Source organism: Elephantulus edwardii, unplaced genomic scaffold, assembly GCF_000299155.1.
Source record: "Elephantulus edwardii isolate Elephantulus edwardi_28Jun2011 unplaced genomic scaffold, EleEdw1.0 scaffold00111, whole genome shotgun sequence".
NCBI lineage: Eukaryota > Metazoa > Chordata > Mammalia > Macroscelidea > Macroscelididae > Elephantulus > Elephantulus edwardii.
The window spans coordinates 10565763-10582546 of NW_006399861.1; the positions used below are offsets into that span (position 1 = coordinate 10565763).

Consider the following 16784-nt stretch of genomic DNA (forward strand, 5'->3'; position numbering starts at 1 on the left):
AGAGGGGTGCAACAATGAATGAATGGAATCCCAAAATCTCTGTAGATGTTCATTGAAATGAAAAATAAACAACCTAAATTAAACACACACACACACACACACAAAATGTATTTTCAATGAATAAATCATTGAAAACAAAAAACATTTAAAAAAAAAAAACCCAAAACAAAACCAACCCCAAAATGATGGGCCATTCTTTCTGGTGTGATTTAGTCTCTGAAAACGCCCTGGATGGTTAGAAATCAATCAGTTCCGACTTGACAGCAGTGAGTTAAGGCATATATCAAAATGTTACAATGTGAATTACCTTCAGGTGGACTTTGTTGTATGTTGTTTACATAAGATTAAAATATTTTGCATTAAAAATGAATTCTAATTGGATAGTTCTGGTGGCTTGGTGAGGAGCTGGGCTGCCAACCCAGAAGTAAGCGGTTTGAATTCATCAGCTGCTCCATGGAAGGAGGATGGATAGTCTCTTCCTGCTTCAATAGCACATAACAATTCTAACTAAAAATTTAAAAAGGTTGCGTACATCTGTGCAGATCTCAGGGGATCCTGGGGTCAGGCAGGAGAAGTTCGTATCTGGAGGCATCTGCAGGGGCCAGACCAACTAATGGAGTTAACTGAGAACAGGGAATTATTTGCCCTCCAAGGGGGAAGATGGTGCCCAGCACTGAGACCGGCCTGGGCCTCTGAGGCTTGCGCTTACTTCCCCCCACTTCAATCCCACAGCACTTCCCTAAGCCTGTTTGTCCTGGGCGCGCGCGCACACACACACACACAGGAGGGGAGGGGAGAAAAAGAAAGGCAGGGACAGACAGAGACAGATGCTCTCACTGGAAGCCACCTGCTACTGTGCATGAGCCCCTTCCTGAGGACAACACCTTGTCCTTCTGCTGTGGCCCCAGTACCCAGCGTGGGCTTGGCACATAGCAAACCCTAGCACCAGATGCCCTTGTGGAGTAGCAGCATAATGTAGTGAGAAGGAAGGAGCTGCCATGCCGTGTGAGGGCCAGGGACCCCAGAGGCTGGGCTCAGGAGGCATTCTTCCAGGTATTTGGTGATGTGCAGTGTTTCTATCATTGAAAAATCTTGAGGTTTTTCTGTGTGTGGGTTTTTCCCCCCTAAAAAGAAAGCAGTTGCACTGGGGGATCAGCAGACAACTGACAACTCAAGTTTGGGGTGAACATGGTGCAGATCGTCCAGGCTCTAGAGAAACTAGGCCACTGGGCCAAGCCCCTTTCTGTGTTGGAGAGATGGGTGTCATAGGGTGCTGGGTAGCCCAGGCCTGGCCTACTCACTGGTGGTGTCTCCCTCCCTCAGCTCGCAAGCAAGAAATCATTAAGATTACGGAGCAGCTCATCGAAGCGATCAACAATGGTGACTTTGAGGCTTATGCGTGAGTGCTAGGGGCAGTAAAGGGTGGGCAGTAAGTTGTCCTCTATTCTGCTACACTATTCAGGGTAGAAGGCAGCCTGGAAGCAAAAGAATACTTTCCTCACTCTTGTTTGCCTTACAGGAAAATCTGTGATCCAGGCCTCACCTCCTTTGAGCCTGAAGCTCTGGGCAACCTAGTAGAAGGGATGGACTTCCACAGATTCTACTTTGAGAACTGTGAGTGGATAGACGTTTGGAGTGGAGGTTGTCGGGCTCAAATTCCAAGTGAATCCTGTCCTTTGGGTGAGGGCGGTCATTACCCCCCACTGCCCTGGGACTCTGGAGGGCCGCTAGCATAAAGAGGGAACAAGTACAAGGAACTGCTCTGTCCTCCTTGTAGTGCTCGCCAAGAACAGCAAGCCGATCCACACCACCATCCTGAACCCGCACGTGCACGTCATAGGTGAGGACGCGGCCTGCATCGCCTACATCCGTCTTACGCAGTACATTGATGGCCAGGGCCGGCCCCGCACCAGCCAGTCAGAGGAGACCCGCGTGTGGCATCGCCGCGAGGGCAAGTGGCAGAACGTGCACTTCCACTGCTCAGGCGCGCCCGTGGCCCCTCTGCAGTGAGGTGAGGTGAGGCGCAGCATTCTAGGACAGGTGGATGATGGGGACTGGCAGGGTTCTCTCAGGGGCCCAAGGGCTTCCACTGGGAAGAGAAGAAAGCCTTCTTGTCCTAAGACAATAAGGCTGCACTCATAAGGGAAGGCTAATGTGTGTCCCCAATCCTGCCACCTTCTACCCAGAGCAGAGAAGGAATTGTGGCAGGATCTTCAGGTTTGGAAAGCTCAAAGTGAGAGGGCTCACCTGAGCTTCCAGGTTGACTTGACAGCTAGGGAAGGGTCTTGCCACACATGCCATAATGTTGGGCCCCACAACCCAAAGGTGAAGGAAGGGTGCAGATGTACTATTTCCTGGACAAGCAGCAGACACAAGAGAGGACAGGGATAGTTCTATGAACAGTAGTAAGCAGTGCTCACCAAAAGATCTTGAGGCCACTCAGAGTTGGTAAGAAGCAGTCATAGCAGCCCCACAAGGTCACTCACTGTAAGCAGTGGTCACCACAGCACTGAGGTCAGTCAGTTTAGTAAGCAGTGGTCACTGCAGCACCATAAGGTCATTCACAGTTAGTAAGCAGCGGTCACACCACCATGAGGTCAGTCACAGTAAGCAGCAATCACTGCAGCACCATGAGGTCAATCATGGTTAGCAAGCAGTGGTCACTGCAGCACTGTGAGGTCAGTCACAGTAAGCAGCGGTCACCACAGCCCCATGAGGTCTGTTGTTACAGAGGAGAGCGTGCACAACCAATCACCTGAGCCAAGTCTCTGTCCCAGTGTTGAGCCTCCCTATGGATGCCCAGAGACCTGTTTTAAGGGTCCCTGCAGCACTAACTGCCCTGCCCGCCTTCATTTCAGAGCTGTCCACTTGTGTTCTTATCCTGGTGGAGTTGGTGTTTGGAGCCAAGCCGCCCTCGGGGGCGCACGGCCTGCCTGTCGCATGTTCGTGTCTGCCTCGTTCCTTTCCCTGGTGCCTGTGTCTGCAGAAAAATCAAGATCAGATGTGATTTTTTTTTTAAATATAAACTAAATGACAACCAAGGGAAAAGAAAAAAATGACATCAGATAAAGTAGGGAGGGGGGAGGGAAAAAAAACCAAGAAAAAAAAAATCTGTAAAATTCACTGGTGTTTGTGGGGCTCTGAAACTACCCAGTCGCTCCTCCCATAGCTCCACACATCTGCCCTGTGCCTCGGCCTCCAGTGACAGGTGGGGCAGTGATAGTATCCACAGGGCACCCTCTGCTGTCCCCCATGTTGAACAGTGTTAGTTTGATAGGTGACCCACACATCCCCTTATCCCTCAGTGAACGCAGGCATCTGCATTCTCTGCCAGTGCATGGGCCTCTGCAGTAATGTGCTTGCAGTAGCTGCTGTGAGCTATAAGGAAGGAGTGTCCCTCTGGGCCTCCCTTTCTCTGCTACTTACGCCTGAGAGCTGCTGTTCTCTTTCCTTCTGCCCATTGGCCTTTTTAGCCCTGTGAAGGGATAAGTGTGGGGCTTCTCTGTGCCCAAATTCTTATCCTCAGCTATGAATGACACATGCCAGCAGTCAGCCCAGGACCTCTGCCGCTGCACTGGCTTCCTGGCTGGGCCCATGCCACTACCCTCAGAGGATGAGAGAGAGCAGAGAAAGCTAGAAGTGACTAGGGGCTTGGCTCTACCAGGCTTCAAGGGCCCAAGAATCCTAGGGGCTTCCAGCTGTGGTCCTCCTGTGTCCAGTGAGATGCAGAGTGGAGTGTACGTCCATATTTCTGAGTCTGGCTAAGGCAGGCCCTCCCTCCTCTGGCCAGGCCCTCTTGGTCAGCTACATCCTTGTGTGAAAGCAGCCTCGCAGAAGGTATGTGGATCTCACATCCCGGCTGTACATCACCTCCCACAGCTGGACCACTGGCTCCAGGTTTGTGTTGGTAGATGTAATAAACAGCAAAGGGGGCAGAAAGCAGAGTTATTTGGCTGTGGAGTCACCTGGTCTGAACAGCGTCTTCCGAAGTAGGAATGTCGAAAGCACCAGGGTCTGGAAACAGTGGGAGTAGGGCCTACAGTTGCTCAAAAGCCAAGGTCAGAGGCCCTGGAGCACAGCACAACTTCTCAGTGTATGAATCAGCAGTTAAGAATCTAAGAGCTGGCCAGAAGTGGAACAGGGGTGCTGTTCCCCAACCCAACCCAACATCACAGCCCCTGCTTTAGTGAGTCCACAGCATCTTCTAGCCAGGCCTAAAGGCAGCCAAGATCCTGCAGTGAGAAGGCAGGAAGTGGGCAGGAAGGGAGCACGGCCAGAGTGGCCCCCGTGGAGACCCAATGAAGGCCCAGCATGGACACTTGGGAGCAGGGCCCAGGAACTGGGACTGGGGAGATCTACCAGTGGCCAGTGTGGTGGGTGGGAAAGTAGCATACACCACAAGGCTGTACCTCTGAAGCCCAAAAAGCACAGCTGTGGACACTGGATACTGCCTGGTGGGCTGGTACTGTGTGGGGTAGGCAGTAAGACCCTTTTGCAGAGAAGAACTCAAGGAGCCAGCTGAGGTGCCAGTAAGGCAAAGACCCAGGGGAGGACCCTACCAACACCAGACACCTTCAATTCAGGTTGCTATCTTCCCCGTAAAACTCAAGCCAAGGAAGGGGCATGGAGTGGGAAGCAGGCCCAAAATCTCACCCTCAGAGTGCACAGCCCCTGCCCCTCTGTGGACCCAATAACCATCCCCAGGCTCTTAAGCCTGGGGTCCTGGACCCAGGCAGCAGCCAGGTCTGCCACTGCTTCACTCTTTCTACAGAGTTCTTGACTAAGATCATTGGTTTTTTGGTTTGTTTTTTTCTGGGGGGCAGTTCTTTTGCATGATCTGTACATTGCTACTAGGTGTCTGCGTGGCCCACTGGGCTGTGAGGGCATTCAGGGGCGCACCAGCCGCCTCTATGCCGGCAGACCTTCCTTTCTCTTTTTGCTGAGTTTTACTGTCTTTTCTTTCTGAGCCTTGTAAGTGTACAAAATTTATTTATTTTGTTGTCTTGGGAACTGCAAATAAAAACAGGACAAACTTCTTCATGCACAGCTGGGTGGTTTGTGATGTGACCTGCCAACACCACCCCACCTCAGATCCAGAAGTGTGGGCTATTACTATGAGTCTACCTAGGGAGGGGGAGGAAGGGAAGGCGAGGCCAGTGTGCCCAGCATGGCCCAGACCTGCGTGGGTGCTCTGTGCAGGCCTGGCCAGTCCCTCCACATAATCTGAGCTGACCCGCTGCCCTACACTCAGAACTAAACTCCAGGGGAAGGGGTTCCTATCGTTAACTGTGCTAAGTCCTTCAGTTTAGTCCATCTGACATCTGTCCACAACCCACTCAGGCTAGATCCACAGTAGAAAAAGCCCGCAAAGTCTTACCCTCAACCCAACATGGAAGGTAGAGACAAAATGACAGACACATCGAGGGCAGTCCTAGAAGCCAATGAATAAATGATGGAAGCTGATCCACTGGCCAGACTCTGTCCACAGCCACCTGCCCCTGGGCTGTATCATCCAGCTATTCCCTGTACAATTAGATTAGGAAGCACCTACTTAGCCCTTCTACTCATCCACATGGCATTGAGACCTGGGCCAGAATAGGCCTTGCCAACTGCCTGTGTACTACCTTCTACTTCACTACTTCAGACAGAAACATGGGGTTCCAGACCCTTCCTCTTCACCCACAGCTGTTTCATATGGCTCTGCTTAGAGTTGGAACAAGGGCAGAAGCAGCTCCAAGGACCCTAGAAGCAGCACAATCCCAGTCTATTCTACTGTTCCAGATACCTGGTCACAGGCATTCTCACAACTGTGGAGTCTAAGTACCCCAGCAGCCCAAATGCAGGGCCCAAAAAGCAGAGAATCTAAGTCCATGCCTCCTAGACAGAGTGCTGTATTGAGGCCTCCATGCATCCATCAACTACAACCAGAACCCCAGCTTCTTCAGCCAAGACTCATTGGAAGGTGAGTCATAAAGTGATCACAGGGGTGGAGGTTTGAAGCTCTGAAGTAAGTCCTTGTGCACACACAAACTGTGAGGTTATTTTTAGACTGACCAGGTGAGAGCCACGCTGCCACATCCTTGGGCAGCCTCACACTGGGAAGGTGCTCCATCAGTCACTTAACGAGCTTTCCTTTAGGAACAACTCCCTATAGGCACCCTACCACCTCGGAGCAGAAACAGGACTGTCTCCAGGTAGCCCAACTTTTTCAGTGCTGTTGTGCTGGAACTAATTCATAGCTGAACCACCAGTAGTTTTTCTGAGTCTACAAATCACATAGGAGACTGCACCTCTTTCCCGCTCCCTGACACCCCAGGAGCTGCTGGTGATTTGAATCACCCACCTTTCGATTAGCAGTGCAGTGCCCTATGGATGAGACCACTAAAGCTCCCTATGCAGCCCAGGTAGCCAGAAAATCTAAGCTAGAACAGGGCCTGCCATAGTCAGACAAGTCAAATTCACTCACAAGGGTCTCTTAGCTGGTTTTCCTTCATTCACAGACCAGCCAGTGCAGGAGAAGTTCTGGACCACAGGCAGTAATGCTGTGGCTGGCCCAGGGATGCAGCTGGGCCTCCTGCCTGTGGCATCCACCAGGGAATAGGATGCTGAAACAACTTTCTACCTAAGGGTTCCCTTACTTGGTTAAGAGGAGAAAGGAACTAAGGGTCCAGAAAGAAAACAAGTAAAACTGCCTGGGAGGCTACCTCTTGTCTCCCCCCAGCTGCTTCGAGGCAATCTAAAGCCCAGCCAATAAAGCCACAAAACCAGACAAGATTTTAGAAAATGGAGCTTTATCCAGACAGGAACTTCTCAACCAGAATAGAGATGAGTTAGGCAGCAGTTAAACACTCTGTCACAAATCAGCACACAGAAGCTGGATGTAGGGAAGAACAGCCTTTGATGCCAGTTATGCCACCCTCAGGGAATGACCCCACCATACATGGCCCAGGCACTCTATACCTGACCTCAAGGCTGGGCAGCAGATGTAGGGATCATCTCACTCTTCTACTCCATATTCACACTTATCCCCAGAGTGTGAGAGAGGATCCTTTCCACTTATCCCCAGAGTGTGAGAGAGGATCCTTTCTCCTCCTGGATGCAGGCTAGGGTAAGAATTAAAAAGGGACAAAAAGCCACCAGCAGCCAAAGAATGGTCAGTGTCTCTTCTAGTAGGGAGTGCAGTTGCAAAAGCCATCTCCCAGGTATGAGAAAGGGGTGGTGCCTCAGCTCTTGACTGGGGGCCTCATGGCTACAGGAAAATTGTAGGCAGGCAAAATGCCTGGGACAACACCTCACCCTCGGGATTCTGGGCAGAATCCAGGCTGGTTTCCATCCCAACCCACCCTATGAAAGTAAACTGCCTGGCAATTTTAGGGTGGGAGCTTCCAGGTGGTCAGGAGCCAGAATGGCAAAGAAACAAAAGCTCCAGGGAAAGGATCGATCCCAAGGATGAGGCCGTGCTGGTTTAAAATTTGGTAAGATGGCACCATCTTAGCAGAGCCTTCATGCAAACAGGATTCTAAAGCACAGTGTCCCCCAAAAGCACAGCCAAGCATAAAAAGGGCAGTGTAGAAGATGGCCTTGTGGCCTGGGTAGGACCAAAGCACCTAATGAAGCCTGGGCCTCTCACAGGCTCTTCTCCAGCACTGGGCAGTGGCAGCCCTTCTACTGGACAAAAGGGACTTCTGAGCCCCAGGAAGATAGGCAACCTGCCCTCCACCCTTCACAGCTGCCTCTGGCAAGAAGGGGGACCAGAGCAAGCCCTCAGCAGGTTCCTCTGGCCACATAGCTCTTCTCTCAAGCCAAGGAACAGGATAAAGAAACAAAGAGTGATGTCACTTGTTTACAGAGCAGGGGCCTCGGTAGTTGTAAGACAGGAAGCCAGAGGAATAAATCAAAGGCCACTTAGAGAATCACTGAGGACACCCTGCTCTGTTTCAGATATTCAAGGTATAATCAAATTACAACTCCAATTAGATGCCACTCAGGAAGCACTAAGAACACTGATTAGGAGTCCCCCAAAGATGACTTCCAGTGGACTACCCCGAACATGGAAGAAAAAAAAAATCCCATTTTCCTGGGCTTATTTCCCAACTTGCTGGCTGAGATGGGCTCTGAGTATTTATATCACAGCATCTCAGCTCTTCCAAACACCTTAACCAAGTCAAAGTCATCTCTGTGGTACTGAATGAAAACATCTGAGATATGCCTTGCCTTCAACAGAAAATGAATCTTCACCAAAAATAGGAACACAACAGTTGTCTGAATAACCTGCAGAGCTTCCTCAGGCAACTAGCCCGTCAACAACAGCCATGGCACTGGTCCATGATCCCAGTCTTGCCGCTGTCACCTGAAGAGGCTGTGCCAAAACAGCAGGGTCTTCAAGCATGGCCAAGCCCAGGCCTATAGCTCACTGCAATCAGGGAACCCCTCCTGCTTACTAGAGTAACTGTCTTCTAATGTTAATTAATACAAAAATGGATCAAGAAAGAGTGGCTTCTGACCTGCTTGTGGTATTCTGCTGAATTCAGGAGCCCATAAACCTGTCCAGGGGAGCAAGCACATGTGTGAAAACAGAGTCCTTCAGCAGTATCTACAGGAGTCACTCAAAGTTTATGCTTTCATTTGGCCCAAAAAATATGCTTTGGGGGCTTCAAATTATCTTTCCAGAAATTACAACTCAACATCTGAATTAGAACACTACCCCGTCCCCACCACCCACCTCAATTTCTCTTGGGAAATTCACAAAATAAAAAATGGAAAGGTGTTCCCAACTCAAGGTCCTGTTCTGGGACGACGTCTTCTTTTCCAGGTGCTTTTACAGTTTCAGTGAATGATGGTGACATTTCCAGCTGAGGGTCTAGGCTGGCCGGCGTCACATGACTGCACAGCATGAATTCTGTTTCCGGGCCTTGTGAAAACCAAAGAATTTTGAAAAGGAGGATTCAGGAGGGCAGTGGCCCAGCACACCCCCAACCCTTCTCTTCACCCTCTACCCAAACTCAAAAAGACAAGAGTATGCTCAGCATGGCAGTATAGGCCTCAGACAGGCACCTGTAGAATCTCTGAACCGGGCTCTAACCCACCACTGATTTCCCTCTAACACTTTAGAGCTCCCTGCACCAGAACAATGGAAGCTTTTCAGGAACCACCCTGGATCTCTTCTTTTTCTTTATATCCATTAATGCAAACTACAAGGGAGCAAAATTTCTGCTGTTAAGTCAGGTACAAGCTAAGAAACAAAAGTGCAAATTCCATTAGTTAAGTCCCCTAAGTCTGCCTCCACTCTTCTCCACCTCTGTCTTGCTCACATAAGCACAGAAATGCTCCCTACTCGGGGTCCACAAGTAACCACCACAAAGACTTGCTCGTGTGTTCCCTGGTCACAAATAAGTGAACCCTTAACCTTCCTGGACATCTCCCACCAACACATGTGAAGGCGGATATACAAAGTACATCAATCCAACTACTGTTAAAGCAGCAAGTCAACAGTCACTTTCACACATGAAGACATTTATACTGACCTGAGAGAGAAACAGAAATACAATACTACTGTCAGAGAAACATTAACTAAGGGCACAAGCACCTGTGTGTTGTGTTGTGTTGTGTAGACAAATTGCAGAATGGGGAAAATTTGCCTTCAGGGACCTCTTCAAAGTACTGAAGAGCAACGATGTCAGTCTGGAGACTAAGAGACACCTGATCCAGGCCATAGTCTTTGCAATTACTTGCTATACATCAGAAATCTGGATAATGACTAGGGATGGTTAGGAGAATTGATGTTTTTGAGCTGTGGTGCTGGAGAAGAGTACTGAATAGACCATGGACTGATAGGAGAATAAACACATTCATCCTGGAGAGGGTGAGACCAGTCTGTTCCAAGGATTCTGAAGCTTCATCTGACATCTTTGGATATGTTACAAGGAGGGACCAGTCCTTGGAGAGGGATGTCACGCTTGGGAAGATGGAGAGATGGTGCAAGAGAAGAACACCTTCGACAAGATGGATTGATTCAGTGACTGGGGTAGTGGGGGGTAGGTGTGTTGAAGACAAGACTGGCACAGGACAGAGCAGGGTAGAGGGATATTGTACACAGGGTCACTATGAGGCACAAGCGACTCGATGGCACATAACAACTGTCAAGTTGGAACTGACTCATAGCTTACCCTCCAGCAGGTTTTCAACCACACAAGAGTAGACTGCCCTTAAACTCATAACTCTGGGTTGCCAGGGTATCTCCTTACTACTAGGCCAAAAAGTTAAATTATGAGGCTTAACTTAAGCTCAGTCATCAGAATCCGAGCCAGGATCATCGTCCTGGGGAGGAGTGTGTTCTGGTGACACCAGAGTAATGTAATGCCTCACATTATCAGAGTCTCTGTGCCCCTGGGTCTGGACACTCAATGAGGGGGAATCAACCATTATAAAACATTCTGACACTTGTTCTTATAGAAAGTGCCTCCAGAGATAAGTACAGCGCTACTGTTCTGAAGACAGATGTGGGGGGCCCAAGATAGCACTCACAGTCTTATAGAAGGCTTTAGACTGAGTTCCCAGCACTTCCGACTTGGACACCAAGTCATCCAGCTTCTCGCCTCGCTCTAACAAAGACTCCATGGTGTTGTGCTAAATAAGAGAAAGAAAATGTTTTATTCTATTTTAAAAATGAACACTGATATTAACTTCTCATACATGTTCAGTCTTTCCTCTGGACCCTCCCCAATACATGTGCCCTGGAGCACAAACGTCACTACAACTCCAGGAATCTGTACAAGGGAAAGAGCATGGCTGATGTGGCTACAGAAACAAAGAGTATTCCAAATGAAAGAAAACTTTTCCAAAAGGAAATTCTCCCCCTGACAGGCTTCAGTAATTATCACCCTAGGAGACTTCTCTGGCAAGAGAAAGCAGTGAATGAAGCTGTGCTGCATGGCATACCACTCACTGGCCACAGGAGGCAGCAAGCACCAAATACAAGGCCAGTCCAGACTGAGACATGCCACCATATAAAGACCCAGAATGGGGAGCACCAGAACCAAACACCCAGATTACAACAAGGCAGCTGACCTGTTTGCTCTCCATGATGGAGAAGGCCAAAAGGGTGGGCTCTGTGGAGTACACAAGGTCCAATTTCAAAGTGGCAGAAAAGAATTGTCAGATAGGAAAAAAGGACACATCCACTCATTCATTAAAAAGTTTGACTGGGCGTCTCACACGGTTTCGCGCAATCTCACTGCCTGCTTCCTCCTTGGTCACTTAGGTACTTTGGGGAACAAACTGCTGTCTGGCCTGACCATGTAGGACCCCTAAACTCAGGCAATAAGGAGCGCCTGGGCCCCTCGATGGAGGTGAGAAACCATTTACAGAAGGGAACAACAGGCTTCCTCTGTGCTCATTCAGTTATTTTGGGGAACAAAGAGAGCAAAAATATATAGGTGCTTCTGAAAAACATTGCTGTGGATCAACATGGACATCTGAGAGCCGCGGAACCTGCAAGCATCAGTGGAAAGTGTCAGCAGGGTCAAGTGAGCCTCTGTGGAGTGAAGTGAGCCACAGCAGGGAGCAGCAAGCTGCAGAAGGGAGCAGTGAGCCATAGCATGACCCACTGACCAGGAGCAAGCAGGACAGCAGGAAATTTGAGTGAGGTCTCCTCCGTACTCCACTCCCGTGTGCACGTCTCCCACCCCACCCCACCCCTGCCAAGAGTATGTCTGCACGTGCACCCACCCTCAGGCACTCTACCACAGAAATGGCCTGAAAGAAGGAGACTACCTCACTCCCCACACAAGCCCAAATCAGGATATCACCCCCAAAAAGAGACACAGTAGCAATGGATCTCCTGAAGCCAGAAAGTCTGATGGAACATTCTGAAACAGAATTCAAAAGAACAATGACTGAATATTTTCAGTGGGTGAAAAACAAACTTTAAAGAACACTGCAAGCAAAAATAAAGAGGAACTTAAAAAAATAATCCAAAACAATGCAGATAAAACTAACGAGGCATTGGAGGCACTGGAAAAACAAGAAACCATGATCCAAATTATGAGGTCCAATGGTTCAGATGCTGTCAACATGATGGAGGGACACATGACCAGAGTTGAAGAGATGGAACACAGAGTAAGTGAAATACAAGATAGAACTGTCACCTCTGATCTGCTATAGCAAAAAGCAGAATCAAAAAAGAAAGAAAAAGGAGAAAATCTAAGAATAATGTGGGACACCATCAAGAGAAATAACATGCACATCATCGGAATCCCACAACAGGAAGAAGCAAGTTGTGGAAGAATTACTAGAAGAAAACTTCCCAGGTATAATGAAGAATGAGAGAATATATATTCAAGAACTGAGCAAATACCATATAGAATAGACCCCAAAAGAAAAACACCAAGGCATATCATAGTCTAATTGCCAGAATCAAATATAGGGACAGAATTCTGAAAACAGCTATGGAGAAACAAAGAGTAACCTATAAGGGAGAGCAGATAAGATTAGTGCCAATTTCTCAGCAAAAACCATGTGATAAAGAAGACAGTGGAATGACATATATCAAACACTCAAAGAACACAGCTGTCAACCAAAACTACTGTACCCAGCAAAACTGTCCCTAAAGTATCAAGGAGAAATCAAGATATTCCCAGAAAAGCAGAACCTAAGGAGTTTATAAAAACAAGACTAGCTTTACAGGAAACAATGAGAGATGTCCTTGTTACAGAAGTGCCACAGAAAGCAGGATGGGCCAAAATAACTACAATGAGAGCAATAAAACCGTGCCTCTCAATAATCACACTGAATATGAATGGTTTAAAGGCATCACTGAGGAGAAAAAGAACAACAGATTAATTATTTTTAAAATCCATCAATGTCGTCTACAAGAGACACACTTGAAAAATGAAGTTTAAAAATAAAAGGGTGGGGGAAAATGTACCAAGAAAATGGCAACCAGAAAAAACAAGAGTAGCGATATTAATCTCTGACAAAATAAATTTCAATGCAAAACCATCAGAGAGGACAAGAAAGGTCTACATAATGCTGAAAGGGTCAACAGAACAAGAGGACATAACAACAATAAATATCTATGCACCAAATGAAAGACCTGCAAAATATATAAAACAAACATTAACAAAACTGAAAAAAGAAATACACAACACTACTATAGTACTTGGAGACTTCAATACACCACTCTCAAGAAAAGATAGAACTACCAGAAAGAAACTTAACAAAGATACTGAAGAATTAAATCACATAATAAACCAACACAAACCCATATATATTCATAGGCTAAAGCACCCCCCAAAAAGCACAGTATACCTTCTTCAACAATGTGCAAGGAACGTTCTCCAGAATAGATCACATTTTAGTTCACAAGGCAAGCATCAATAAACTCAAAAACATAGAAATAATACAAAGCATCTTCTCAGACCACAATGTTAACAAAATCAGAAATTAATAATAAGAAGATAAAGGGGAAAAAACCCATACATGTGAAAGCTCAACAACACTTTGTTTGAACATGACTGGGTACTAAAAGGGGGAAAAAAATGAAATTAGAAAGTTTCTGCAAACAAATGACAATGAAAACACCACTTACCAAAACCTCTGGGAAACAGCCAAGGCAGTAATCAGAGGTAATTTATAGCAATAAGCAAGCACAGGAAAAGGCAGGAAAAAATGACCAGTGACTCTCTAACCCAACATCTCCAACAAATTGAAAAAGAACAGCAAGAAAACCCAACACCCTTTTAAAAAACTGAAATTATAACAATTAGGTCAGAAATAAATAAAATAGAAAACCAAAAAACAATTGAAACATTAAAAAAAAATCTAGGAGTTGTTTCTTTGAAAAGGTCAATAAAATCAACAAACCACTAGCAAAACTCACAAAAGAAGGAAAACAAATAATCCAAGTAAAAGATGAAACAGACATCACAATAGAACCAACAAAAATAAAAAGGCTAATATTAGAATATTATGAAAAACTATACTCAAGTATGAAAATACATATAAATGGACAAATACGTAGAAATGCACAACCTACCTAAACTGACAAACCAAAATTGAACACTTGAATAGACTCATTAAAAAGAAGAAACTGAAAAGGTAATAAAACAACTTCTAGCCAAAAAAGCCCTGGACCAGATGGTTTTACAAGTGAATTTTATCAAGTATTAACAGAAGAACTGTCACCAATTCTGCATAAACTATTTTGGAATATAAAAGAAGATGGAATTCTCCCAGACTCATTCAATGAAGCAAACATATCCTTGATACCAAAAGCCAGAAAGGACACCACCAAAAGAGACAACTATAGGCCAATATCTCTTATGAACATAGATGCAAAGATCCTGAATAAAATACTGACCAATAGAATCCAATGATACATTAAAGAAATAATTCACCATGACCAAGTGGGATTCATAACAGGTATGAAAGGATAGTTCAATATAAGAAAAATAATCAATGTAATTCATCACATTAACAGAGCAAAGAACAAAAACCACATAATCCTATCAATTGATGCAGAAAAGGCCTTTGACAAAATCCAACACCCTTTTTTGATTAAAACACTAAACAAAATAGGATTAGAGGGGAAATTCTTCAACATAGTAAAAAGTATATATGCAAAGCCAAGAGCCAACATTGTTCTCAATGGAGTGAGGTTAAAGGCATTTCCTTTAATAACAGGAACTAGGCAAGGATGCCCACTATCACCTCTCCCATTCAATACTGTATTGGAAGTCATAGCAATAACAATAAGACAAGAGAAAGAAATAAGTGGCATCCAAATTGTCAAAGAGGAGGTAAAACTATCTCTCTATGCAGATGGTATGATAGTATATTTCAAAAACCCTAAAGACTTAGCAAGAAAACTACTGGACATAGTTGACCAATTCAGCAAAGTGGCAGGATACAAGATCAACATACAAAAATCAGTTGGATTTCTCTACAGTGACAAAGAGAATACAGAGCTGGAGCTCAAAAAAGCAATACCCTTCACAATAGCTAATCACAAGATTAAATATTTGGGAATAAATCTAACCAGAAGCACAAAAGATCTGTTCAAAGAAAATTACAAAACATTGCTACAAGAAACAAAAAGAGACCTGGAGAAGTGGAAGAATATCCTTTGCTCATGGATAGGAAAACTCAATATTGTGAAAATGGCAATACTACCAAAGGCAATTTACACGTTCAATGCAATCCCAATACAAATACCAATCCCATTCTTCAACAAAATGGAAAAGGCAATCTCCAGTTTCATTTGGAATGGAAAAAAAAGTCCCAAATAAACAAAGCACTCCTTAAAAATAAACAAGGTAGGAGGCATCCCACTCCCTGATTTAAAATTCTACTACACTGCCACGGTGGTCAAGACAGTGTGGTACTGGTAAAATGACAGACACAAAGATCAATGGAATATAACTGAGAACCCAGAAATCAGCCCATCTACCTATGGGCAACTGATTTTTTACAAGGAGATAAAATAAGTTAACTGGGGAAATGACAGCCTTTTTAACAAATGGTGGTGGCAAAACTGGAAAACCATCTGCAGAAAACTCAAGCAAGATCCACACCTCACTCCATACACAAAAACCAAGTCAAGGTGGATCATGGACCTAGGACTAAAACCAAGGACTACAGACTTTATTAAAGAAAAGCTTGGAAGAACTCTACAAGTCCTAATACACAACATAAACAGTCGTCCAAGTATCATGAAAAATCTTCAACCAGGAGAGGATAAAATAGATGGATGGGACCTTCTAAGAATAAAATCCCCATGCACATCCAAAAACTTCTCCAACAGGGTAAAAAGGGAAGCCACAGACTGGGAAAAAATATTTGGTAATGACATAACAGATAAGAGACTTATATCTAGAATTTGTAAAATACTTGAGCACCACAACAAGGTAAACAACCCAACTGAAAAATGGGCACAGGATATGAACAGACACTTCATCAAAGAAGACAGTCAGATGGCAAACAAACACAAAGAAACGTTCAAAATTCTTAGCTATAAGAGAGATGCAAATCAAAACAACCGTGAGATTTCATCTCATCCCAGTAAGAATAGCAAAATTTAACAGAACAGCAAACAACAAATGCTAGTGAGATTGTAGAGAAACTGGAACCCTTATTCACTGTTGCTGCAGTGTAAAATGGTGCAACTGCTATGGAAGCCAGTATAGCCCTTTCTCAAAAAGTTGCAAATAGAAATACCATTTGACCAGCAATTCCACTACTAGGAATATATCCCAAAGAAACCCTAACCACCACCCAAGCAGATATATGTACACCCATGTTTATCGTGGCTTTGTTCACAATATCAAAGAGTTGGAAACATCAACAAATGAATGGATAGAGAAGTTGTGGTATATTCACACAATGGAATACTAGGCTGTACTGAAAAACAAGGAATTCATGAAATCTATAAAATGGGTGGCCCTGGAGGACACTATGCTGAGTGAAATAGCTCAGACAAAAAAGACAAATACTGCATAGTGCCACTGTTGTAAAATGGGACTGACATCAGGGTTGGGGGGAGACTGTGAAACATGGGATAAATTATGTATACTGCAGTGAGGGAGAGAACTGTTTAAAAGGGATATATGATTAGGTATTATTGTTATGACAGGAGTCCAGAAGGAAGGCTGCATAGTGGAGTGGACCTGGGGGGAGGGATTGTATAACAATGAAAGAATTTTTCTTCTACTTTTCAAAACAAAGGCAGTATAGTGGAGTGGACTTGGGGGGAGGGATTGAATAACAATGAAAGAATTTTTTTTTTT

At 45.5% G+C, this 16784-nt stretch overlaps 2 protein-coding genes across 8 annotated transcripts in view; one reads left to right on the plus strand and one right to left on the minus strand.

Annotated features, from left to right (window-relative positions):
• CAMK2B (calcium/calmodulin-dependent protein kinase II beta) overlaps positions 1 to 2026 on the plus strand; it is a 241961-nt gene extending 239935 nt beyond the window's left edge. For 5 of the 7 annotated variants that reach the window (XM_006892153.1, XM_006892148.1, XM_006892150.1 and 2 more), the window contains 3 exons: positions 1324 to 1399; positions 1520 to 1614; positions 1778 to 2010. In XM_006892153.1, the coding sequence (XP_006892215.1) occupies positions 1324 to 1399; positions 1520 to 1614; positions 1778 to 2010 (404 nt within the window). Of the gene's footprint in view, positions 1 to 1323; positions 1400 to 1519; positions 1615 to 1777 lie in introns of all 7 variants that reach the window. The other 2 variants (XM_006892147.1, XM_006892151.1) reach the window with 2 other exon arrangements.
• Positions 2027 to 8875: 6849 nt separating this feature from the next.
• YKT6 (YKT6 v-SNARE homolog (S. cerevisiae)) overlaps positions 8876 to 16784 on the minus strand; it is a 22946-nt gene continuing 15037 nt past the window's right edge. Inside the window, exons 6-7 of the mRNA XM_006892154.1 lie at positions 10525 to 10626; positions 8876 to 8911 (exon numbers count right to left, since the gene is read on the minus strand). Coding sequence (XP_006892216.1) covers positions 8876 to 8911; positions 10525 to 10626 — 138 coding nt within the window. The remainder of the gene's footprint in view (positions 8912 to 10524; positions 10627 to 16784) is intronic.